The sequence below is a fragment of the Carettochelys insculpta genome, chromosome 18 (assembly GCF_033958435.1).
Source record: "Carettochelys insculpta isolate YL-2023 chromosome 18, ASM3395843v1, whole genome shotgun sequence".
Lineage (NCBI taxonomy): Eukaryota > Metazoa > Chordata > Testudines > Carettochelyidae > Carettochelys > Carettochelys insculpta.
The window spans coordinates 28949185-28970093 of NC_134154.1; the positions used below are offsets into that span (position 1 = coordinate 28949185).

At 43.2% G+C, this 20909-nt stretch overlaps 1 protein-coding gene across 3 annotated transcripts in view; it reads right to left on the minus strand.

Annotated features, from left to right (window-relative positions):
• Nucleotides 1–20909, minus strand: part of SVOP (SV2 related protein) — a 42137-nt gene that overhangs the window by 20614 nt on the left and 614 nt on the right. For all 3 annotated transcript variants that reach the window (XR_012648009.1, XR_012648010.1, XM_075012685.1), the window contains exons 2-4: nucleotides 6792–6952; nucleotides 2978–3063; nucleotides 1609–1707 (exon numbers count right to left, since the gene is read on the minus strand). Coding sequence is in view for 1 of the 3 variants with exons in the window: in XM_075012685.1 (XP_074868786.1) it covers nucleotides 1609–1707; nucleotides 2978–3063; nucleotides 6792–6952 (346 nt within the window). In the remaining 2 variants the exon portion in view is untranslated. The remainder of the gene's footprint in view (nucleotides 1–1608; nucleotides 1708–2977; nucleotides 3064–6791; nucleotides 6953–20909) is intronic.

A 20909-nucleotide genomic window follows, 5' to 3' on the forward strand; every position in this document is an offset into this window, starting at 1 on the left:
TTTGATAAATGGAGTGACAAGGAATTATGAGAAAGTGCATAGTTAGTGTAAGATGCTAATAAATGAAAGGTCATTAAGGCCCTGTCCAGAGAGATACTCTGTGACTGAAATTACAATGTGTATGTTAGTATACAACTCATTTAAAGATCGAGTCTGCAAGATACTAAGTATTCTGGTTCAGCCCCTGTAAAGCAATGAGGCCTATATTTAAGTCTTATTGACTTTAATGGGGCTATGAACTTGTTTACAAGGAAATAAGGGCTTATGCTTTTTACAGGATCACGCTAGAGTGCTCAATAACTTGCAGCAACCCTGAATGCCTGGTGATACTAGGTATGTCTCACTCAGCTTCTCTCTAGCCTCTTATCTACAGTTTCAGCAGCAATTTGTGTTAGGTTTGGTCTCATAGGTGATGTAACTGTGTCCTTGAATGGAGATATAATTAGATTTTACAACTTCAGAGAAGTCACTTATAAAGACTATAATGTTAAAGAAAAACTGTATCTTCAATAGCAGTGACACTACAGTAAATATAGCATACATCACAAATAAACAAATGGGTAAAAACCTGTCCCACTGAAGTTAATTACAAAAACTGCCAAGATGCACCTACAGGTCAGATCCTGCAGCCTTCACATGGCCAAAAATCCAACTAACTCAATGGGAGTTTTGTCTAAGAAAGAACTGTAGCCTCAGGCAGTATGTGGTGCAATAAAGGGTTCACTTCAAAGTCATTCATTTAGCAGCTTTCACCTCACATTTGAGGATACTCCATCCTTTAGACTTTGTACAGATTGATATCAAAACTGTGCTATGCTGAAACACTGGCTAAGATCACGTAGTTGGATTGGTTTGATCTCCTAAATCATGAAGTTAGGTGAAAGGCACGATGTTTACACTGGCTATTTGGTAAACATGTATCTAGCATATTTACCAACTTGTGCAATATCAGTACAGTCCAAAATGCCATCAGAGGCCACGGGAGAGCAAAATGTTACAGGAATTTAGGAGTTAAGGTATAGACCACAAAAAAACCCAACAATTGTAATTCATATCCATTCATGTCCTATAAAAGGGTTTTTTCATCCCTAACGCCACTTGCATTTCCAGCACTGTTGCACCATTCTCTGAGGGCTCTACTTTCAGGGATTATTAGATGGCCCAGCTCAAGCAGCACAATCCCTCTCTACCCCAGTGTTCCCAGTCCTTCCATATACATAGGAGCTTACACTTTCTCAACAGGATGAGAAAGAAGGCTCACTGAAGAGATGGTCAAAATTCCCAAACCTTTTCTATGAGCCAGAGTAGGGGACTGTGTTTGGGGATGAGCCTGTGTCAATGTATAGGTTTGTCCAGAAATTACACTTAATGGAAACCCTCACCAGGTGAAACCTGCAATTCTGGCTGAGCTTCATATTATCAAATTCTGTCAAAGAGAGGCTCCTACAACAGAAGTGAGCCAAAGTCAGAGAGATCCATACTAGTCTAGTCCCCTCCTCTGTGCAAAGGCATGAAAAGCTTTTACATTGTGATATCAACTATAATGTCTGAACAGCAATGAGTAGAAAAACCTTACAGAATACAGGAGCTGTCAGCTATTTTTCCTACCGATGTAAGCAATGCAACCTGCCAGCTTGGTAATCGCCACTCACAATGAAGCTGAGGAGCTAGGATACTTAGAATCATCATTTCCATTGCATCTGCCATCTAGAAGAGTAATAAAGAACATATAATGATTGCCTGAATATTCCTGTTGTCACAGCCAATTATAATTCTCTTTTAAGTTAACCCCTCCCCACTGAAGCCACTCCTGCTGTCCAGGTAAAACACTGAAAGACAGATATTGCATTGCAGAGTTGCATAGGGCAGTGAAATAAGCAATATATTTTCTGAGCGTTAACTTTGCACTGAGATATGAACACTTTCTCCCATAGACTTGGGATGGTCTGCTATGCTAAAGAGTTAAGTGTACAAAATATCATATTTTTAATAGGTAGGATTCAAAGAGCCAAATTCAAAAGGGATGCATAAAGAGGTGCGAGTCTCAGGGACTCCAAGCTGTTTTAATACCTTTTCCGGAGTTTCAAGAGTCGTAACAGCTATAAACGCCCTTAAAAGTAGACTGAGCTAGACCTATTTACTGCCATATAATTTATGTCCTTGTATATATCACCTATGGATTTGGTCCATATACTTTGAGAAAACATCTATGGGCCAAAATCTACCCAAGTTACTCGGGACTTAAATCAGGGCAGACTGTAATCCTATATATGGGCAATAACCAGCAACTGAAGGATCCAGATTCACTATGTCTAATGTGCTTTCCATTTGCCACATGTGGTGAACTGGACACAGCGCTGCGGCTAAATGTGGCTCCTCAGAGCCACACACATGGAGCGCCCTCTGCCACCTCCGCACATGCACCTGGCTCTGGGGGTGACTGTGGCGATTACTAAGTTGTATTGGACACCACTGATCTAGACACGTTTAGCTAAAAATATTACCGAGAGGGTTCTTGTAATCTTTATAACCAAAAAATTGACAGTTATAGAAAACAGACACATTTGCCCTAGATAGCAACCCTGAGAAGCCCTGGGCTGGGGTACATCATGGATATTTCAGTTATCAGGAAAACCCAGGCTGATGATGAATTCACAAAGAATACAGAACACTTTTCCTAATATGATAAATATGGTAAAATCTCTCATTCGTCTTTAAGGAAAAGTGAGCTCAATTTACTGCAGATGTTATTTGGGACCCTTGCATCATGAAGCAAAGTTTTGGCGTACAGGATCCTAATGGTTCTTTCCAGCCCAGTTCTGATTCTGGTCATTGTTAACATTTCAATCACTAGTCTTTGCTCTTAAATTTTTCTTGGTTTGTCCCCAGAGCATGAATACATCATGTGGATTTCAGTGTATTACATGAATTCCTTGAGAGGCTGATCACGCCATTGCTCTTGGCAACAGTTACTTGCCCATGCTAATCCAGTAAGAACAGATAGCTTCCACTGGAATTTCCCAAACCCGATGGCTTCCACCGCATCTTCCACCATAAAAGTATCTAGAAAAGAATTAACAATTCTGGATCAGCACTGCATTCCTCCCTCACTATAACAGTCATGCTCTAAGACTAGATTTCTAACATTAAATCTAAGTAAAATAACAATTTAATACTGGGCTAAATCTTTAGGGCTTTATTTAGTTATTCATTTCTACTCAGGCAAACTTTTATTTTCTTTGAGGATTTTCCCAGATACAGTCATTCTAAATATTAATATAACATCTAACATTTTTACAGTACTTTTATAAAAATCTGTGTAGCCCTGATGACTTTGGAGGAGCTTCAATGATATGTACAAGCTGGAGATCTGATGCTAGGTTTAAGGGGTTGTTTCACCCACTACTGAAATTGCAGCCAGCTTTGAAGTGAAGCATAGCAGTTTTTTAACAGCATAAAGCAATACTATGCAAGAGGACAGAAAGTGACGGATATTTTATCTGATTAAAATTAAAAAGGGAATCAAGGGGGGGGAGAATGTAATGATTGGAGCTCAGAGTTTGCTCAGGACACATAGACCGTCACTGATACTGCTTCTAAAAATGTCCACTAAGTTTTGAATCTTTCAAATGGTTATGAATAGGAGTCAGACCACAGTTTATGTCTCAGATGAAGAATCTCAAACATCTTGGCCACATCTACACTACAGAGATCTTCTGAAAGAAGCTATTCCAGAAGACCTTCTTTCAAAAGAGCGCATCCACACACAAGAAAGTGGATCAAAAAACCGATCTGCTCTTTTGAAAGAGCGCGTCAACATAGCCCCCGCTCTTTTGAAAGAACAGGTGAGGGGTCCAAAAATCAGGCCCCATGAGGACTGCTCTTTCAAAAAAAAAAATGGCCTGGTGCAGTGTCTACATGCATTTTCTTTCAAAAGAAGCTTTCGAAAGGGGGCACTTCTCCAGAAACGGGAAAGGAAGAGCGATTTTGAAAGAAGGACCACATTCTTTTGATTTACTCTTGAAACAACACTTTTTGTGCGTATCTGCTCTGTAGGATCTTTCAAAAGAGCCCCCTTCAAACTTGCAAATGTAGACACAGCCCTCATGTTTACTATTTGCACATTACAAACCACATCTATCTAAACTTTAGAATAAACTGATGTCTATATAAATACATTTTTATTTTTGTAGTGGTTGAAATCAGTTGAAGTATCCAAGTTTTACTAGTACCAACTAACTCTAAATTCAAAGCCAACTTCACCAATAAAAATGCCCTCATTAAAGAAAGAAAGTAAAACATCAGCTAATGTTGTAACACAACATAAAGCTGGAAATCAAGTCCAAAATAATCCAGTGCTAAGATTTTCAGAAAGCAATATGTGGTTTCCCACCCAAGTATCTGAGAAACATAAGCCGTGTCTACACGTGCACGCTACTTCGAAGTAGCGGCACTAACTTCAAAATAGCGCCCGTCACGGCTACACGCGCCGGGCGCTATTTTGAAGTTAACTTCGACGTTAGGCGGCCAGACGTCGAAGTCGCTAACCCCATGAGGGGATAGGAATAGCGCCCTACTTCGACGTTCAACGTCGAAGTAGGGACCGTGTAGTCGTTGCGCGTCCCGCAACTTCGAAATAGCGGGGTCCGCCATGGCGGCCATCAGCTGAGGGGTTGAGAGATGCTCTCTCTCCAGCCCCTGTGGGGCTCTATGGTCACCGTGGGCAGCAGCCCTTAGCCCAGGGCTTCTGGCTGCTGCTTCGGCAGCTGGGGATCCATGCAGCAGGCACAGGGTCTGCAACCAGTTGTAGGCTCTGTGTGTCTTGTGTTGTTTAGTGCAACTGTGTCTGGGAGGGGCCCTTTAAGGGAGCGGCTTGCTGTTGAGTCCGCCCTGTGACCCTGTCTGCAGCTGTGCCTGGCACCCTTATTTCGATGTGTGCTACTTTGGCGTGTAGACGTTCCCTCACAGCGCCTATTTCGATGTGGTGCCGCGCAACATCGAAGTTGAACATCGACGTTGCCAGCCCTGGAGGACGTGTAGACGTTACTCATTGATGTTGCTACATCGAAATAAGCTATTTCGATGTTGGCTTCACGTGTAGACGTAGCCATAGTGTGTCAGCATGTTGTATGTCTCTTCAATGCTTTTGAGGTTCCCTATAAGGCTAATCACTAATGGAAATTCTCTCCATACTAATGCAAGGCCCAGACCTCCCCTGGTTTGCTGAGCTCTTTGCTCACCCAGGTTTGGAAACTATTTTGGGAAAGTTAGAGTACAACATATAAATAGCAAGGCACAACTGTGCAGCAGAGAAAATGCACAGAGAGATAGGAAATCTCAAATAAAGCACTCTGGAGAGGGAAGGCATATCACTTTAGAATTCCATCCTGCATCCTCCACCCTCCCTGAATGAGAAGAAACAAAGAAGAGAACAGAAACCCAGCCCACACTATAGACCCAAGTGGTGTATGTGCTTCAAATTACATCAGCCTCTTAAGTAAATAAGCTCCCTTGGCTGGTAACTGTCCCAGGAGACATAAGCTGGACTGCTTAGCTCAGTTTCCTCATCTTGTACTATGGGCCAATGAGAACCAGCAACACTGCAGAGACTTCACCCTCAACCCTGAAGATGAGCCAGGGGCTACTGCTCTAGTGACCACGGCAAGATGATTTAGAAGCAGTAGTAGTCGGTTCTAAAGGGAAGTTATCCAGCCCTCCCAGACAGGGGAAAGACATGGTGACTCAAGACCCACTTCAAAGAAGGTGAAGGGCTACAAAAGCAAACTGATAATTCTCCTGAACCCAAGGACGCCACAGTGTTGCTGACTGGTGGGTTGTGTTCTTCTCATGATGGATACAGAGAGGATGTAGTGGAAAACGGCCAGGAAAAATATTGAACAGAAGTGGATATGCAAAAAATATCCAGCTACACTATGATTGTTAATACTAGGTCAACAGAACATTCTCAATTAACTTAATCCCATTTGTACTGTGTTATTAAGTACCTAAGGAAAAATTTGCACCTCTAGCATTCAGTGCTGAAATGCCTCGAACAAAGAGGCTATGGAACAATTCCACAAACTACTCAACTCTACGCATCAGCAGACATCATAAGGCTATCAAACAACTGTCAGATGCCATCAGCTTTCAGCCATCACATAATTGAAAATACACTTGATCTTAGCCCTTAATAGTCTGAGAAATTAATATGCCAAGTTAATTAAACCTCCATCCTCTTGAAATAGCATTGTAAGGGCTCAGGCCCAAACCCAGTTATCAGGAGCAAGCAATAAATTTTAAATATGATTTCATTTGACTTTTTGATTAATTTGAGCTTATGAATATGTCAGTTATATCGCACTACAATCTACAATATCTAGGCATGAGTTTAAGATCACAAATTCAGATGCAGATCTTGACCAGTCCATAATTTTGCAGTGTTTCGATCCAGAGTTTTGGTTTTGCAAGCTATGAAGACAGGAAGTGTTTGGAAAATTTGGATCCAGGTTTGGGTTCATACTTTGATCATCCCCTCAATTCAGGTGTGTTTTGATTTGAGCTTTGCTTTGGCTCCAGTCCTGATAACATACAAACAATCCAACCCACTTACACGACAGTTTAGTTAACTAGTTGCTGATCAGCTGAATCATAACTAATCCATATTGTTGTTTATTATTTTGCCTTAAAGGGTTTTCAGTCCTTTGAATCCAGCAGAATCGGACTTGACAACAGTCAGAGGGAAACACAGAAGCCATCTCCTTTTCTAAGAGAAGTACCAGCGTCCTGCTTACCATCTGTTGGATTGGCAAATTCCTTAGGTACTGCAGCTCCTTCTTCTAGCTCTATAGCCTCTAGTTCTGTCCGAATACCTTCAATCTGAATTTCATGCTCTCCTGAAACAGCATCTTCATCTGACCTGGAACTTTCCCCTGTGCGGCGAAACTTGACCACCCTAAGAATACAGAAATGAGAGTAAATGCTCCTGCAAGTCTTTTCTCCAACATCAATATGATTGGCTGAAGTTTCATTTAGCTGTTTTGTTATTATGCGTTATTACTCTACTAATTTCTGTAATACCTGTTGCTGTGGTAGCAGGACCTTTTGAGATTAAAACACAAACCGAAAACCAATTAATCAACTACTAAGCAAAACAAATATGCCTTGTATCATGCTTTAAGTTGTGTGCTCAGCTACTGGAGACAGAATACTTTAATTTTAAAAGTGTCTTCCTGTTATTTCCCTACTTTTTGCAGCTACAACAGATGAGTGTTTGGATATCTAACCATCTGACTGAAATCACAGAGTTGACTACTGACATATTAAGCATTCATATTTAGGTTTTGAAAGTGAATGTTTCCCAGATTATCTTAAAACAAGAGGTGAGCTATTAGATATTCAAGCTACGTATCATTCATGGCTTTAAAGACCATAAGTGATGTCTTGACTTCAATGCTTTCATTAACTATTGTGGCAGACCCAGAACAGTTGGCTACAGGAGGTTGGTGGAAAGCAAATTTATTGGCCACTGGGTGAATAGTTTCTTACTCCTAGAGCAACAAGGGCAGGGGCTCCTTCAGCTCAATCAGGCAGGTACCTGGAGTCAATCACCAGCCTACCTGAAGCAAGGGAGAAAACAGGCTACTGGCGCCTGCAGGCCATCAAGAACCTGCTAATGCTAGGTTAAAAGGTTTCCCTTCAGAGAGGGCAAGGGGAGTGAGGAAGCGTGCTATGGAGGAAAAGGAAGAACTACTCCTCTGTCACAGAGGAGGTATAACGTGAAGTGCATATGCGTTCATATCCCCACACCCTCCTAAAAACTAATCTCAACCCAGAACAGGAAAGACCACCTCTAAGAGTAAGAATGAACTTCAATTTTCAGGACTCATTGAATCCCCAGCCTTGATGCTGAGATTGCCAGCAAGGCAGGGCCCAGTTATGATTGCTAATACACATACTTGTATCCCAGGAACCAAAATAAGAATCACCAAATCACACAGGTTGCCCTACAACCATCAGAGAGTAACAATGTTCATTTACTTTCACAACTAACTTGGGATGAATGTGAAGTAGTGACCAAATGTAACAGGTTGTCACATTACCAGTCTCCCTAGCCATTTAGTATGTCTGGGTTAATTTTTAAAAATTATCATGTAACACTTCATTTATTATATTGAGGTTCCAGAAACACAAAACAACACAATTACGTTAATTCTAATCATTTACCTGAACAAAAGTTAACCAGTTCTATAATGCTAAAAGCACAAGCTCAGTTTAAGACATAACATGTAAAAGCTATAAGATTTGTATTGTAGTGACAGGTCTATTGCAGTGGTCATCTAGAAAAAAGAGCACGGTCCATTTAGAACAGACAAGCCAGTTGTTTTGTAATATTGAATTATTTTATGAATCCTGCATCATTATGTAATGTTTAGCTACCCGCCAAATTTAAAGATTCTGCTTGTCCCCTGAGGCACAAATCAACCACCTGAAAACAATGTAGAAAATTAAATGTAGTCCATTTCTACAACAAGGACAAAACACTTGAAACTAACTGACATTAAGTTATTTAATACATGTGCCTGTCTGCATGCAGACAGGTAGCCAAAAAGCAAATCACCAGCCGAAAATAACCACCAGTTCCATGCCATTAACACAAACAACTATATGTAAAGAATAACTCTTGTTTATTTGGTAGCTCTGCAGATCCATCTTCTGATAGGGTGACAGAAAGCAAGCTACTTTAGTACACTTCTGATTTTATTAAATTAGACCATGTGCATGGAACAAAAGTTGAATCTCATGGCTCAATACCTCTTTTAAGGTATGGGAAATCTTCAACTCCAACTGAAGTGTACAAGATCTCAACACCTCAGAGGATTCAGGGCACATTTACGTTGTCCAGTAATTCTGTTTATCTTAATTTATGACAATAGCATGATTGTAATCAATGTAAACAAGCCAAAAACTTTAAACCTTACTTATCAAATCCAGATGCCCTTATTTGGTCTTCACTCTTTCTTTACTCACACCTTACTTTGGAATATTTGCACGGATTTGCCTGAATGAGGAACGAGTAAAAACCAAGTAAGGACTTCAGTATGTTGCCCTGCACCGAGCTGATGAGATAAAATCTGCCCTGTGTTGTGCAGGTATCAGTTGTGGGAGAAAGAGAGACTAGTAGACTCTTCTACTTCATGCAGCAGGACAAGATTGCAACCCAATGTTTAAGAGACTTCTAGGGATTAAGACCAGCTCTTATACAAGCCACTACTATAACACTGCCCTAAAGATTCACTTTATATTTCAATCACACCAACAACCAGCAAAGAAAACGTCCAGAAAGTTTTGCCTGCAGTTGGCACTGTTTCCTTTCCTCCTGGTTTTCTGAAAAAGTAACTGCAACTGTGAGACAAATCAGCAAAGAACCACAATGCACGTCTCTGCCTCTAAACAGATATCAAGCAGAATTTTATTTTTCTTGCATACAATCAAATACTTAATGAGCGTTTATAAATATAGTCAAGCTTCTTTTGCTGTTATTAACTACACAGCAAAAGCTTTGAACCCTTGATCCGTAATTTTAGAGGATTCCTATAGCTCACACCGGAAAATATAAATTCACAGCTGAGAAATAAACCAGTGTAAAACTACTATAACTGCCATTTTGAATGTTAGCCTCCTCAGGTTTTGCTCAAAGCAAAGCAGTCAAGATTTGGGCATATTTATTCATGTAAAATTGTTTCAGAAATAGATTCTCTTTGGATAAAGCTGCTTTCAGAAAGGAGATTTGCTAAGGACTATAAATATTAACACCATACAACAAAATGGAGACATGTTACTGTAGTATAACAAATGAGGAATAAATATGCTCTCTCTAGATTTATAGACTTTTGATTTACACACCGTGTACAAAAACAGAAGGCAATGTTTACATGATCATGTAGGCAAAAACCACTGGAAATCAAAAAGACTTTTTTTGCTCTCTTCTTGAAAATTATTTTGGACTTATCTTGGGTAATAGATTTTAATTGAGTCTTTTGAAAAAAGAAAACACATACTGCTACCACACTTATTCCTTATTTCAGTGTACAGGGTTGTAGTCTGACAAATGCAATAATCACTTCCCAACCCTAGTCATTAACAGTTTGGTCCTGCACAGCACAAGTGCAGAATAAGCACAAGATATGAAATGATGAGTAGGGAACACAAGCGAACCTAGTCATGCATTAATGAGACTGCTGCTGCCCAAATGCCAAATTCTGCTGCCTAGCAGTAGGAGAGAGGCCAAAGGAGCAGTGAGCACACAATGAGGATTATATTTAAGTCCATGTCTCTACACTCCACCGTTTTATGCTGTCTTTTTAAGAGTCAAGCAGCAGCTACTCAGAGGAATTGGGACCTTCAGCTCAGCGTGAAGGGCTAAGCCTACTATCCACCCTTATTTGCACCACTGCTTAGTCTCTGCTCAGTGTTCAATGTTGTTCAAAAATCTTGCACAACCTGCTGTGCACTTTAAAGAACTTGCAGAATCAAAGTTCAAATAGTTACAAGAGATATGAGGTCTGATGAACAAGGTACCAGTTAGCAAACATATACTGTTTTATGGCTCTTGTCTGGTGCATCTGAGCATTTCTCCTATCTTTCACTTGCTCCAGCCTGCCCACAGGAGTGGGCAAAGGAGGCAGTTGGGCTGGGGCTCCAGCCCCCTTTGAAGTACCAAGGCAGTACTGCTGCACCACTCCACACAGCAATGAGCGTGAGGGGCGGAGGACAGCACTGTAATCTGAGAGGCACTAAGGGCTAATTTCCCTAGCCCTCTGGGCTTTCTGGCCTTGGTCCCACCCCTTCCAGAGGCATGGAACCAGGCTCTCCTCCCAACTTGCCCCAGGGCCTGTGGTGGCTGTCAGGTCTGCCGGGCATGCTGGATAAATAAATACTTCCCAAGAAACCAAAATTCTCTCTCTTCTCACCAGGCGTCTCTTCTAGTCTTTGGATACACACTGTATGCCCTCATGGCAGTGGATGGTTCTCCTACCCTTCCTACTCTATACAAATGATGGCAAAATAATTGAGACTAGAAAGTTAAAACTGATGTCTACCTAGGCAAAAGTCCATCACACTGGGTTTTGCAGCATATGCCAGAACACAGCTCACAAGCATTTCTCCACCCTTTTCCACAGTGGTACTCCCTGTAGTCACAATTGTATCCTTTGCCGCTCTATGGCTTAGAGCCAAGAACAATCCATCTTCTATTTTTCTACCTTCACATGTGCCAAAAAATCAGGCTACAGCTAACGGCTAAGTATTTTGTAATAGGGTTATTCAAAATGCACAACATTTATGTCACAGATTGCTTAAACCTTTTTTCACTCTACGCCTACTCTTTGTCACATGTGAGTAATCTGTATACCTTAGCCACTCATACCCTCTTGTATTTCAATGCAATAAGGGGGTTTGTTTTGTTTATTTGGGGCATCTGTTTTTAAATACATTATCTCAGTCTTCATATGTATCCTCTGATTTTCAGTACGCTAATATTTTAAGCCCAGAATAAAGATCAGCAGTGATTTCATTTTTCCTTCTCTTTAAGAATAAAACATCAAATACCTACCAAGCATCTTAGCATGCTGCAGCTCATGCAGTCAGACATGCAAATATGACAGTTTTAAAGGTGAAATGGAAGACTTTATACTTGGAAAGATGTTAGTACTGGCAAGAGCTGATGACACTACCATACCTAAAATAGGGCAAAATGTTGGAAGCAGCAAAACTCATGTGAAAGATCTTTGATCCATGAAAAAAAACACCACGGGGAAAGCCTCGGCCTCATCCCACCAAACTGTCTATGCATCTGAACCACAGCCACTAATGCAGCTCATAAGAGTAGTAGACATAGCCTATTCTTCCCTTGCACCACGTTGCTGACCCATTCTGGCACATGTGTTAGTTCCCCCATTACCTACCACCTGGAGACCTCTATTCATTCATCTCTAAGACCTTTGCTGCATATGGATGGTGGAAAGGTCCAGCATCTACCCATGTGGGAATATCACTGCTACTGCTCCCTTGGATAGCTGGCTTGCAAAACATTTTAATATGTTTTGGGGTCTTTGGACATAAAGAGTATCCCAGGATTTGATCCACTGCACACATAATGGTCTCCTTGCATTAACTCCTTGCCTTCTTTATATTTCTTTAGTGATATTATCAGGTGAAACAGGAGAAAACAGAAGCCCTGGTCTGATTCAGGTCTTGACAGGTAAGCAAACGAACAAGAGATGTTCGTTCATTTTTATTTTAAAATCTATGCATTTGTAAATTTGAAACCTAACTATACCAGACCAAACCCCTGGCCCTGTTGAAGTTATTGGCAAAATCCTATTAACTTCAGGGGAACTAGTAGCTACCCCATGGTCTGTTAATAATGTGCGATATGTAAAGGATTTTTATATTCATAGGGAAAAAAAAGCTTCTAAGGTCCGCTTTATGCTCAAATCCATCTTCACATTTAATTGTACGTTCTCTCAAATGGATTTTCATCTCAGTAAAACCAAATTGCTTTGAATTTCCCTTTGTTTGCCTTAAAAAATGAATGAAATAATGTTCTACTTCTTTACGTATTCCCGAGAATTGCTGTTATAACAATGTTATCTTGTCAACAGAAGGCATATGTAGTCACGTATGCCCACAAGCACATACTGAAAGTTGTACTTCAGTAAGATTTTTATTATCAAAAGGCAATATGAATCTTCCATTTATGTTTTACGAACAAAAGCTTTAGAAGCATCAGCTTTAATTATGTGGGAAGTGAACAGATTTATTTTCTATTGTAGTTTTGCCATTTTTAAGTGTACCATTAGCTGTAAATACACATGCTACAATGTTGGGATTCCCAAAGCATGACCCAAGTCCTTTGAAGTCAGTGGACACACCTCTAGTGACTTCAATGGGCTTTGGATCTGACCTGTCATATCCAATTACTCCTTTGGGGTTATAACTGAAAATATCACTATTCTTACAGGTTATTTATTAGGTTACATGCAAAAATATAAGAAATGCCTGTCTCTTAACAGTGAACTTGATCCTAAAGCCCACATTTTAATAATTATTTATTGTTCTCTCACAAAAATATTGAGATAGTGCCTAACGAGTGACCAGTCTGGGGCCCCATGGCGCTAGATACTGTACAAATATATAGTAAATTATCTATAAATCCTATTGACCTCAGTGGGAGTTTTGCCTGAGTAAAGACTGGGGAACCTGGTACAGAACCTTATTGTAAGGAATGAAACAGAGCTTTTGAACTGTGAAACTAATTGAAACAGAAGAAAAACACAGTGATGAGCTTACTGATGCATACCTCAGAAATTCTCTACTATTGAAGCACCTTACAGAGCTGCATTTTTGTGAAAGGCCCCACAATCATGAATAAATCCAATTATTCTTACACTGAAAGGCACTGTAGGTAATTATTAAGTACACTGAAATAGCAGAATAGAAAAAGATGGCCTATTGAAAACATGCATCTTTTCTCTCTACTGATTGATTAAATATTTAACTAAATCATTTAACTTGCATAATCTCAATAATATTTTAGTTCAGTTCAATCCTTTATTCTCTGCCTTCATGAGTTAATGTTTTATAAATATGGATCCACTTTAAACAGCAAGACAGCAATGCATGGAGAAAATGTAATTATTTTTAAAGGGCACTTTGCACATTCAGAAAGGAAAGCATTTCAGAATGACAAAGCCAGCAATCCAGTTATCAGCTATCTGCACAGATCTAGTATTCAGGTACAAACAACACGGAGTTTGTCATGCACAAGCATTCTCTGTGCAGCAATGTCTGCTTCTTTGAATGACAGAGTTTACAAACACCAGTGGCCCTTGCTGCAAACATGCCCTTTGCAGAAACAGAATGGTCCGCAATCAGTTGGCCGCATGAAGTAGAAGGCTAAGGAGGAGGCCTACCTTGGCACGATGTTATTTAGAGATGCAATCCACATTGCAAATGCACTGCTAATGTTTTCTCTCACCAGAACCCTTAGCACCCTCGGAGATTATATAACCACCTCCCACATACACACCTACCCACCCAAAGTTCAAGTAAAAATAAAAATGGAGTGAGTTAATACAACAAACAGTTGCCTACAGCAAATCAAGGGGGTCAAGGATGCTGAACCCGAGCAGATAGACTAGGAAAATAGCCTGCTTCCTGTGGCCTAGCCATTTCCCAGGAATAGTTTCAATTACAAAAATCACCGATTCGCACTCTGCAGTTTGCTTTAGAAACACACAAACAAAAAAATCCCTGAGTGTCTGTCTCCCGGCGTTACTTACGGCAGCTGTCTTAGCTGAAATAAATCATCCTCCATTGCCAGGCTGGGTTTGGTAGAGCTGCTCTCATTGCTCTTACATTGTGGTTAATGGAGAGATGTTGGGGTTTCAGGAGCACTGGCTGCTGGACAGCTCCCTCAGCTACAGCAGCAGCAGCTGCACCAGCAGCCACCGAAACAAAGCGGCAGCCAAGAGAGCGGGGGAAGGGCGGGAGGGGAAAGAAAAAAAAAAAAAAAAAAAAAGAACCTGAGGAAGACAGCGAGAAAGCAGCAGCTGCAGATGGAGGTCCAGAGCAGGCAGCTGCTTTGGCCACAGAGATTCACAACTTCCCTGCTCCCACTGTTATTTTAGCAGGGTCAGTGTCTCCTGTATTTTTCCTCCAGTATTTCCTGTGATTCTTACCCTGCAAGGCTGCAGTCTCTCTGATCAATATTTCATGCAGAAACATCTGCTCGTTAGGAAGATGTCGTCTCAGGAAATATTAACCCCTATAGGAAAATGTGGTTAACATTCTAACGAGGAGTCACAAAGAGAAACAGGTTCAAAGTTACCTAAGGTGAATCTATTCATAAAAGGGGCAACAGAGGATCCCTAAATGCCCAGCTATTTACTGGCTGACCTGTAGAGCGGCCTTCTTCGGTGGGGGTTTCTCAGAAACTGAAATTAAGGTAGATAAATGACAGACAACACCCACACACATAGTTATGGTGAAAGACAGGTTAGAGCAAAACCTGTTTGGTCTGACTCTCAAAGAGTTAGATGCTTGACTCCCCCTTCAAAAATCAATGGGAGGTAGGTGCCTAACTCACCTGCACATTTCTGAAAATGCCATTCTAAGGCCTGAAGCCTGCAAACGTGTGGGTGTGAACTCACTGTATGCTGTTCACATGGATGAAGTTTGCAGGGCAAGTCCATAGTTTGGAGATAGATTAGAGCAGTTTCTGAAGGCAACAGATTGCCTAGTAAAGGTGATATGTTGCACCCATCTCACGGTAGTTATATACACGTGCGCACCTGAACTTGAGTGAAATAGTTGTGCAAAATATATAACCATATTATCAAAGAGAATACACCATTAACCTAGCACACTTTTCTTCTGCTGATATTCTCCTTCTGCAGGTTTTTCCTAGAGCTGGAAATAATGTAACTATGTGTGAATGTATACATAACTTCTCCTTTCTGCATAATATAATATGTATATTATGACTACTGAATAACGTCAACTCTGAGGCTCCATAGGGAATCCTTAGCCCCAAGGCCGACTCTACGCTAGCAAGTTCTTCCGACAATAATTTCAAAAGGACAGCTAATTTGGAAAGATCCTGTGGAGCATCTACACACACAACATTCTATTTTGAAATTATTTTTGGAGGAATGTAGCATGCCTTTCAAAATCGCTCTTCCATTCCTGTGTCAGGAAAAGTGCCCTCTTTCAATTCAATTTCAAAAGAGGATGTGTTTAGATGCTCTGCAGGTTGCTCTTTTGAAAGGGCAGGTCCTCCACAGTGCTAGCCACCTGGAGCATGGATCCGCCCTTGCCAGAACCAGTGAGGGTCTATGGTCTCCGGCTCCGGCCATGTTCAAAGTTGCAAGGACCTGGAAACCCCTTACAGGAAGCTAAGACTGGGCTGGCAGCCACATGCACACGAACTCCCAGCCACATGCCCTGCAGCTGCTTCCACAGCCCAGCGAGACACCCTACCGGCCTCATGGTAAGCTCCCAGGACCCCTGCACGCCCCCCCCCGAGGCCCCCCTCTAATCCAGCAGAGGGATCCCAGGAGGGCAGCCAGGGGCAGAAAAAGAAGGCCCCACCCTGGGGCAAGGCTGAGGTGAAAGATCTGCTCGGCCTCTGGGAGGACGAAGAGGTGCTCCTGCACATGAGTGGCTGGCACAGGACCACTGCGGCTTTCGCCCAGCTCTCCATGAGGCTCAGCAACCGCAGCTACCGCCCACACATGGCAGAGCAAGTCCGCTCAAAAGTAAAAGAACTGCAGCAGGCCTGCTGTTGGGCTACAGACTCAGCCAGCTGCTCAGGAGGAGCAGGGACCACTACCTACCCTCACTTTAATGACCTCGACTGACTCCTTGGCCCCAAGGAGGCAGCTGATCTGGAGTCCCCAGTGGGCACAACTGGGCTCAAGACAGAGACAGAGCTGGAGCCTCAGGATCAAACAGGGTCCTCAGCCAGGAACCAGGTGGAGGAGCTGAAGGCATCATTGGATGAGGAGGGCCCCCCTTGTGATTGTCACCCCCTCCAGCTCCTCCAGGCATGTGTGGGGTGGCTGTGTGGTGGAGGGTTGTGGTGGAAGGTGCTTGAAAGAGGGTCATTGGGGTTCCCTAGTGAAGGCCCCCCAGAGAGCATCCCTGACCCACATCCCATCCCGGTGTGCCTGGCAGCATGGGGCAGTGGCTGGCTGCTCATAGCTGGGGTTGGCTTCTACAGCCCACCCCTGCATGAACAGCTAATGCTTTTTCTCCAGCTGAGCCTACACTAGCTCCCAACTTTGAAGGGAGCGTGGCAAGTAGGGCGTCGGGAGATTACTAGTGAAGTGCTGCAGTGCACATGCTGCACTTCATTAAGCTAATTCTCCCCCGCGGCAACTTCAAAGCGGCAAACTTCGAAGTGCCGGCTTGCGTGTAGCCACTGCTAATGCGCCGGTACGTCAAAATGCCCGGGCTACTTCGAAGTCCCTTTACTCCTCGGGAGTAACACAGGTAACAGTCAACATGAATTTGCCAAGAACAAATCATGTCAGACCAACCTGATAGCTTTCTCTTATAGGGTAATAAGCCTTGCGGATAAAGGGGAAGCAGTATAGCTAGACTCTAATACAGTAAACCCTCAATTTTACAGACCCCGATTTAGCAGACTTCAGGACCAAACAATGTCCACCAGACCCTCCCCACTCCCTGGTGGTCCTGAAGTACACTAAATCCACCAGCTCCCCAAAGAAGTATGTAAGGTAACTAACCAGAACCTCCACTGCTGCCATGGTTGGAGCCACTGCCACGGCTGGAGGAGCTGTTGATTCCAACCGCCATGGCTGGAGGAAGCCACAGTGGCTGGAGCCTCCGACATGGCCTGGACCACTGCTGCTGGAGCCACCATGTGCTCCTCCTACCATGGCAGGGCAGATATGTGGGTAGATGGCACTCGCGCACACACCTCACCCCTGTTGAAAGAAGCGCGTGGCGGCTCCGGCAGCAGTGGCTCCAGTGAGTTGCTGGCATTTATTAGGTGAGGGCAGAGAGGGGGCATGCACCATGTAAACCCTCGTGTTTAACAGACTTTCGGGTTTAATGAACACCCCTTCCCCCCATTCGTCCGTTAAATCGAGGGTAAAGTATTTGATACAATATTGCATGACCTTATCACTAAGCTAGGGAAATGCAGGGTAAATAAGGATACTATCAGGTAGATGCATAGCTGGTTGGATAGCCACTCTCAGAGAGTGGTTATCAATGGTTCACAGTCATGCTGGGAGGGAATAACATGTGGGGCTCTACAGGGGTCAGTTCTGAGGCCAGTCCTGTTCAATATCTTCATCAATGATTTAGATAATGGCATTGAGAGTATGCTTATCAAGTTTGCAGCTGACACCAAACCGGGAGGGCTTGCAAGTGCTTTGGAGGATTCAAAATGATTTGGACAAACCAGAGAAATGGTCTGAGGCAAACATTACAAAGTTCAACAAGGACAAACGTAAAGTATTTCACTTAGGGTGGAACAATCAGTTTCACACACACAATATGGGAAGGGACTGAAGAAAGGGATCTAGTGATCATAGTGGACCACTAGGTGAGTATGAGTCAACAGTTTGACGCTGCTTCAACAAGAGCAAACATGATTCTGGGATGCGTTATCAGTATTGTCAGCAAGACATGAGAAGTAATTCCTCCACTCATGCACACACCTCACTCCTGGTGAAGAGTGCATGGTGGCTCTGGTGGCAGTGGCTCCAGTGAATTGCCGGCATTATTTGATGAGAGAGGAGAGTGGGAGTGTGCTACGTAAACCCTCGTATTTAACAGGCTTTCGGGTGTAATGGACACCCCTTCCCCCATTAGTCTATTAAATTGAGGGTAAAGTATTTGATACAATATTGCATGACCTTTTCACTAAATTAGGGAAAAAACACTCTGCACTGACTAGGCCTCAGCTGTGTCAAGTTCTGGGCACCACATTTCAGGAAAGATGTAAAGAAATTGGAGAGGGTCCAGAGAAAAGCAATGAAAATGATTAAAGGTCTAGAAAATATGACCTATGAGAGAAGATTAAAATAACTGGGTTTGTTTAGTTAGGAAAAGCAGAGTCTGAGGGGGGGACATAACACCTTTCAAGTACCTAAAACGGTGTTACAAAATGGAGGGAGAAAAATTATTCTCCTTAGCCTCTGATGATAGGAGAAGCAGCAATGGTTTTATATTGCAGCACGGGAGGTTTAGGATGGACATTAGGAAAAATTTCTTGTCAGGGTGGTTAGCTGCTAGAATAAATTGCCTACGGTGATTGTAAAATTGCAATCATAACAGATATTTAAGAACAGATAAATATCTAACAGGGATGGCATAGATTGTGCTGGTCCTGCTGTGAGGGCAGGGGATTGGACTTGATGACCTCTCAAGGTCCATTCCCTTTGTAGTATTCTGATTCTTTACTGAATGATTCTAAAGATACACCACATACTTTTAAAACTAAATCAATACCAAACTGTGTGAGATCCGAAATTGTTATGAGCCGGCTCCTAGCCCTTCTTCCAAAGATGCACAGGGACTTAGACTCAGCAAAACCAGTAGGGTGCAGTTGCAAGAACAGGGTATTCTTCCAAGAGCAAGAACAGGATACCCTTGCAAGATCCCCCATGCTTACAGGTTTGGGTGTGGAATGAGGCACCCCTTCCAGTTATTGGGAAAGCAGGAGATACTACTGTGGCACTTGAAGCACCACGCGGATAAGTGAAGGATAAATTACTAGGGAGATTAATTGGGCGGGAATAGCCTCAAGACAAGACGGCAGTAGACTGTTCTGAGCAAATCCAGTCATTCCATAGCCTGGCAGGATGCTTCCCCTATCTCTTTGCAAACAACCCTGTGCCAGGCCTGTTTATTCTGGCTTTGCACAGCAGAGAGGATTTGGGCCTTACTGAATAGATGTATAAATTTCAAAATTACCAGTAAACATTTATTGAAAGAGAAGTCTTCTGTATCAGTTTCTTCCTGGTTGACTTGTTCTATTTTACCTTTGTTAGAATGGATGATAAACTTCATGTATTCCGAAAGCACCCTAAGAAACTCATGCCCTGCTTTCCACATTTGTGACATCCCTGACTTGCAAGCCAAACACGAAAGTCATAGAACAAGTGAAAGCTCTTCTGTTCATTTTTATGAGATTTTTAACTGCTTGAAAGAATTGTATTAATTTTTGAAAAGATGGTTTGAATATTTAAAGCAACATTTACTCACTAGATTGACCTATGCGGTATTTTGAGTCACATCCCTATTAAATTATTGAGAAAATCAAAAGCCAAATCCTTTTCACCTTATTCACTTGAGTAACTGTTCAAGTTAACAGCACTCACCCTTAAAATCAACAGGATCGCACAAAGGAGGATGGTGAACAGATCTGACTTGTAATTTTTCCTCTAGTCAGCTTTACAGAGCCCATCAAATTACAGAATGAGCTGGAGTCTATTGTGCATTGTATGTAATCAACAGGGAGAGCTAATTTCCAGTTGCAGTATCTTTACTCCTAGCATGACGCATGAGGACAGAACTGAGCTTGTCTTCCGATCCCAGTTGAATAGCTTGCCCTTGCAGCTGGAAATCTTACCTGGTACATTAAGTCAGTTGGCTGAAATGCATTCAGTGACGTTCCCCTATCAGCTTGGGGGACAAACAGAGCCATCCCAGGCCTGCCACAGTCTCCCTGTCGGAGAGCAGAGCGGGCCGCAGAGTAGGCAGGCAAGCAGAAGGGAGGGACACGTTAGGGGGCCACAGAACTCCCCCAGGGCAACCTTTTGAGGCTCTCAGCGGCACTTCGGGCGGCGTGAGTTGCAGCCACGCCGTTAGAAGGACGCTGGACGGCGCTGCCAAGCCGCAGCGGGCACAAAGCACCATTCAGCCCCCCGAGTGCGCGAGAGGCGCTTAAAACCGGCCAGACTTCAACGGCAGCACCAGGAACGACAGTAGTCGGCTCTCGGGCACAGGCGCTGGGATCAGGGCCCGCAGGGGGTGGCTCGAACGGGTTTCCATGACACACGGGATTTAGTGTGGTTCAGGGGCTCCCAATGCAACACCCCCGAGGCTGCGCTCTGCCTCGCCCGCCTCTGGTGCCCGCGCGGAGCCCCGCCCCGAGGGCTGACTGCGGGGGCTCAGGGCGGTGCGGGAAGGCAGCTGCCCCCACTGCCCGTCCGGAGGCCGCCGAGCGCCGCTAGGGCGGGGGGAGGGAGTAAACCGCCGGCAATCTCCGCCCTAGCAACCAGCGGCCCCCTTCCCGGAGCCCGTTGCTAGGAGGTCCGTGCGGTCACATGGTCCGAACCGGCCGCTTCCGGTCCGCTGCATCTCCCGCC